Source organism: Triticum dicoccoides, unplaced genomic scaffold (assembly GCF_002162155.2).
Source record: "Triticum dicoccoides isolate Atlit2015 ecotype Zavitan unplaced genomic scaffold, WEW_v2.0 scaffold162031, whole genome shotgun sequence".
Classification (NCBI taxonomy): domain Eukaryota; kingdom Viridiplantae; phylum Streptophyta; class Magnoliopsida; order Poales; family Poaceae; genus Triticum; species Triticum dicoccoides.
The window spans coordinates 1-1595 of record NW_021215925.1 but is presented as its reverse complement, the minus strand read 5'-3'; the positions used below and the strand labels follow the sequence as shown (position 1 = coordinate 1595).

General features: G+C 45.9%; 1 protein-coding gene across 1 annotated transcript; it reads left to right on the top strand.

The window, feature by feature from the left end:
• Window positions 1-34: 34 nt before the first annotated feature.
• Window positions 35-1592, top strand: LOC119344283 (esterase PIR7B-like; the record flags this gene model as incomplete). The annotated part of the gene is made up of 3 exons (XM_037614790.1): window positions 35-451; window positions 1249-1389; window positions 1512-1592. Coding segments are annotated over exons 1-3 (618 nt in total), but the record flags the coding sequence as incomplete, so codon positions are not given.
• Window positions 1593-1595: the final 3 nt, after the last annotated feature.

Sequence of the window (1595 nt, the reverse complement as noted above, 5' to 3'; positions counted from 1 at the left end):
CCATGCGCGCGGCAACCAACATCCAACACAAAACAAAACAAATTTTACACAAGAAATGGAGAGGATCCAGAGCAGCAACAGCAACAGCGTGAGGAACCATTTCGTCCTGGTTCACGGCCTCTGCCACGGGGCGTGGTGCTGGTACAAGGTGATCGTGGCGCTCGAGGCCGCGGGGCACCGCGTCACGGCAGTCGACCTCGCCGCGTCCGGCGCCCACCCAGCGCGCATCGACGAGGTGCACTCGTTCGAAGAGTACTCTCGGCCGCTGCTCGACGTGGTGGCCGCAGCTCCCGAGGGTGGCAGCGAGAGGCTGATCCTTGTCGGGCACAGCCACGGCGGCCTCAGCATCGCGCTAACGATGGAGAGGTTCCCCGGCAAGGTCGCCACGGCCGTGTTCGTGGCAGCCGCGATGCCGTGCGTTGGCAAGCACATGGGCGTCACAACCGAGGAGGTATGTCAATTGTTCAAGGGTTTCTTATTCTCCGTTGACTCAAACTTTCGCTCTGTATTTCACTGCCGTGTATATGCGAAAAAAAATAGAGAAGACTTATCACATCACACAGAGCCAAGAGGTCTTGAATTCAAGACCCGACTGAGGCAAGTAAATTGCAGCCCATTTTTAGTCCACGTTTAGGCTTGAGGGAGCCACACGTGAGGGGAATGTTGACGTATAATGTGCAGCCTAGTCTCTTCCATCAGATCGGTCTTTTGGTTGCATTGGCTAGCACATGCACTTCTACAAGTTATATAATATACTTTCTACAATCCGAATTAATTGACGGAACATCTATACAATATCTAACATTGTATAGAGGCTCCCTCAAAAAAAATCATTGTATAGAAGCTGCATCAACCTTATATAGAGGCTACCCGCAAAAAAAACATTATATAGAGGCTACTTCAATAAATTCCGATGCAAGGGAGCTCAATATTTTATATGATTTGAATATGTAACTTTCACAACTAGTTGTTACAGTTACATTATGTAACTGTATAGTACTCGATAAAATTACAACATGATGAATATATCTTCCGAAATGAATAGCTATGCATGATTTTCTATTATCCGATAATAATATTCAAAACAGTACTCTACTACTCGTAGGAAATTTATAAATGTTTGGATGAAAGTTATATATATCTGCTTTTTGTTGTTGGAAGGAGTACGTTATAAACCGTGGTCTCTAACTTTGATAATTCCAATATTAATGCTACTTTTTATCTTAACTTGTGATGGGATGTGATTAGTTCATGAGAAGAGCATCATCGGAAGGACTGCTCATGGACTGCGAGATGCTGGCAATCAACAACAACCAGGGTGTAGGTGTTGCAATCATAGTGGGCCCAGACTTCTTAGCTCACAAGGGTTACCAGCAAAGTCCACCTGAGGTGCATAGCACAGCTTAACATCCTCTTGATCTCTTATAATATACTAACCTCCTTACCCACTTCAGAACAACCGAGTATTGCATTGGCACATAATGCGATTCAATTCAACAATGTTGTTGCAGGATTTGGCCCTGGCAAAAATGTTGGTGAGGCCTGGAAACCAATTCGTGGATGATCCAGTGATGAAGGACGCAGGGCTGCTCACC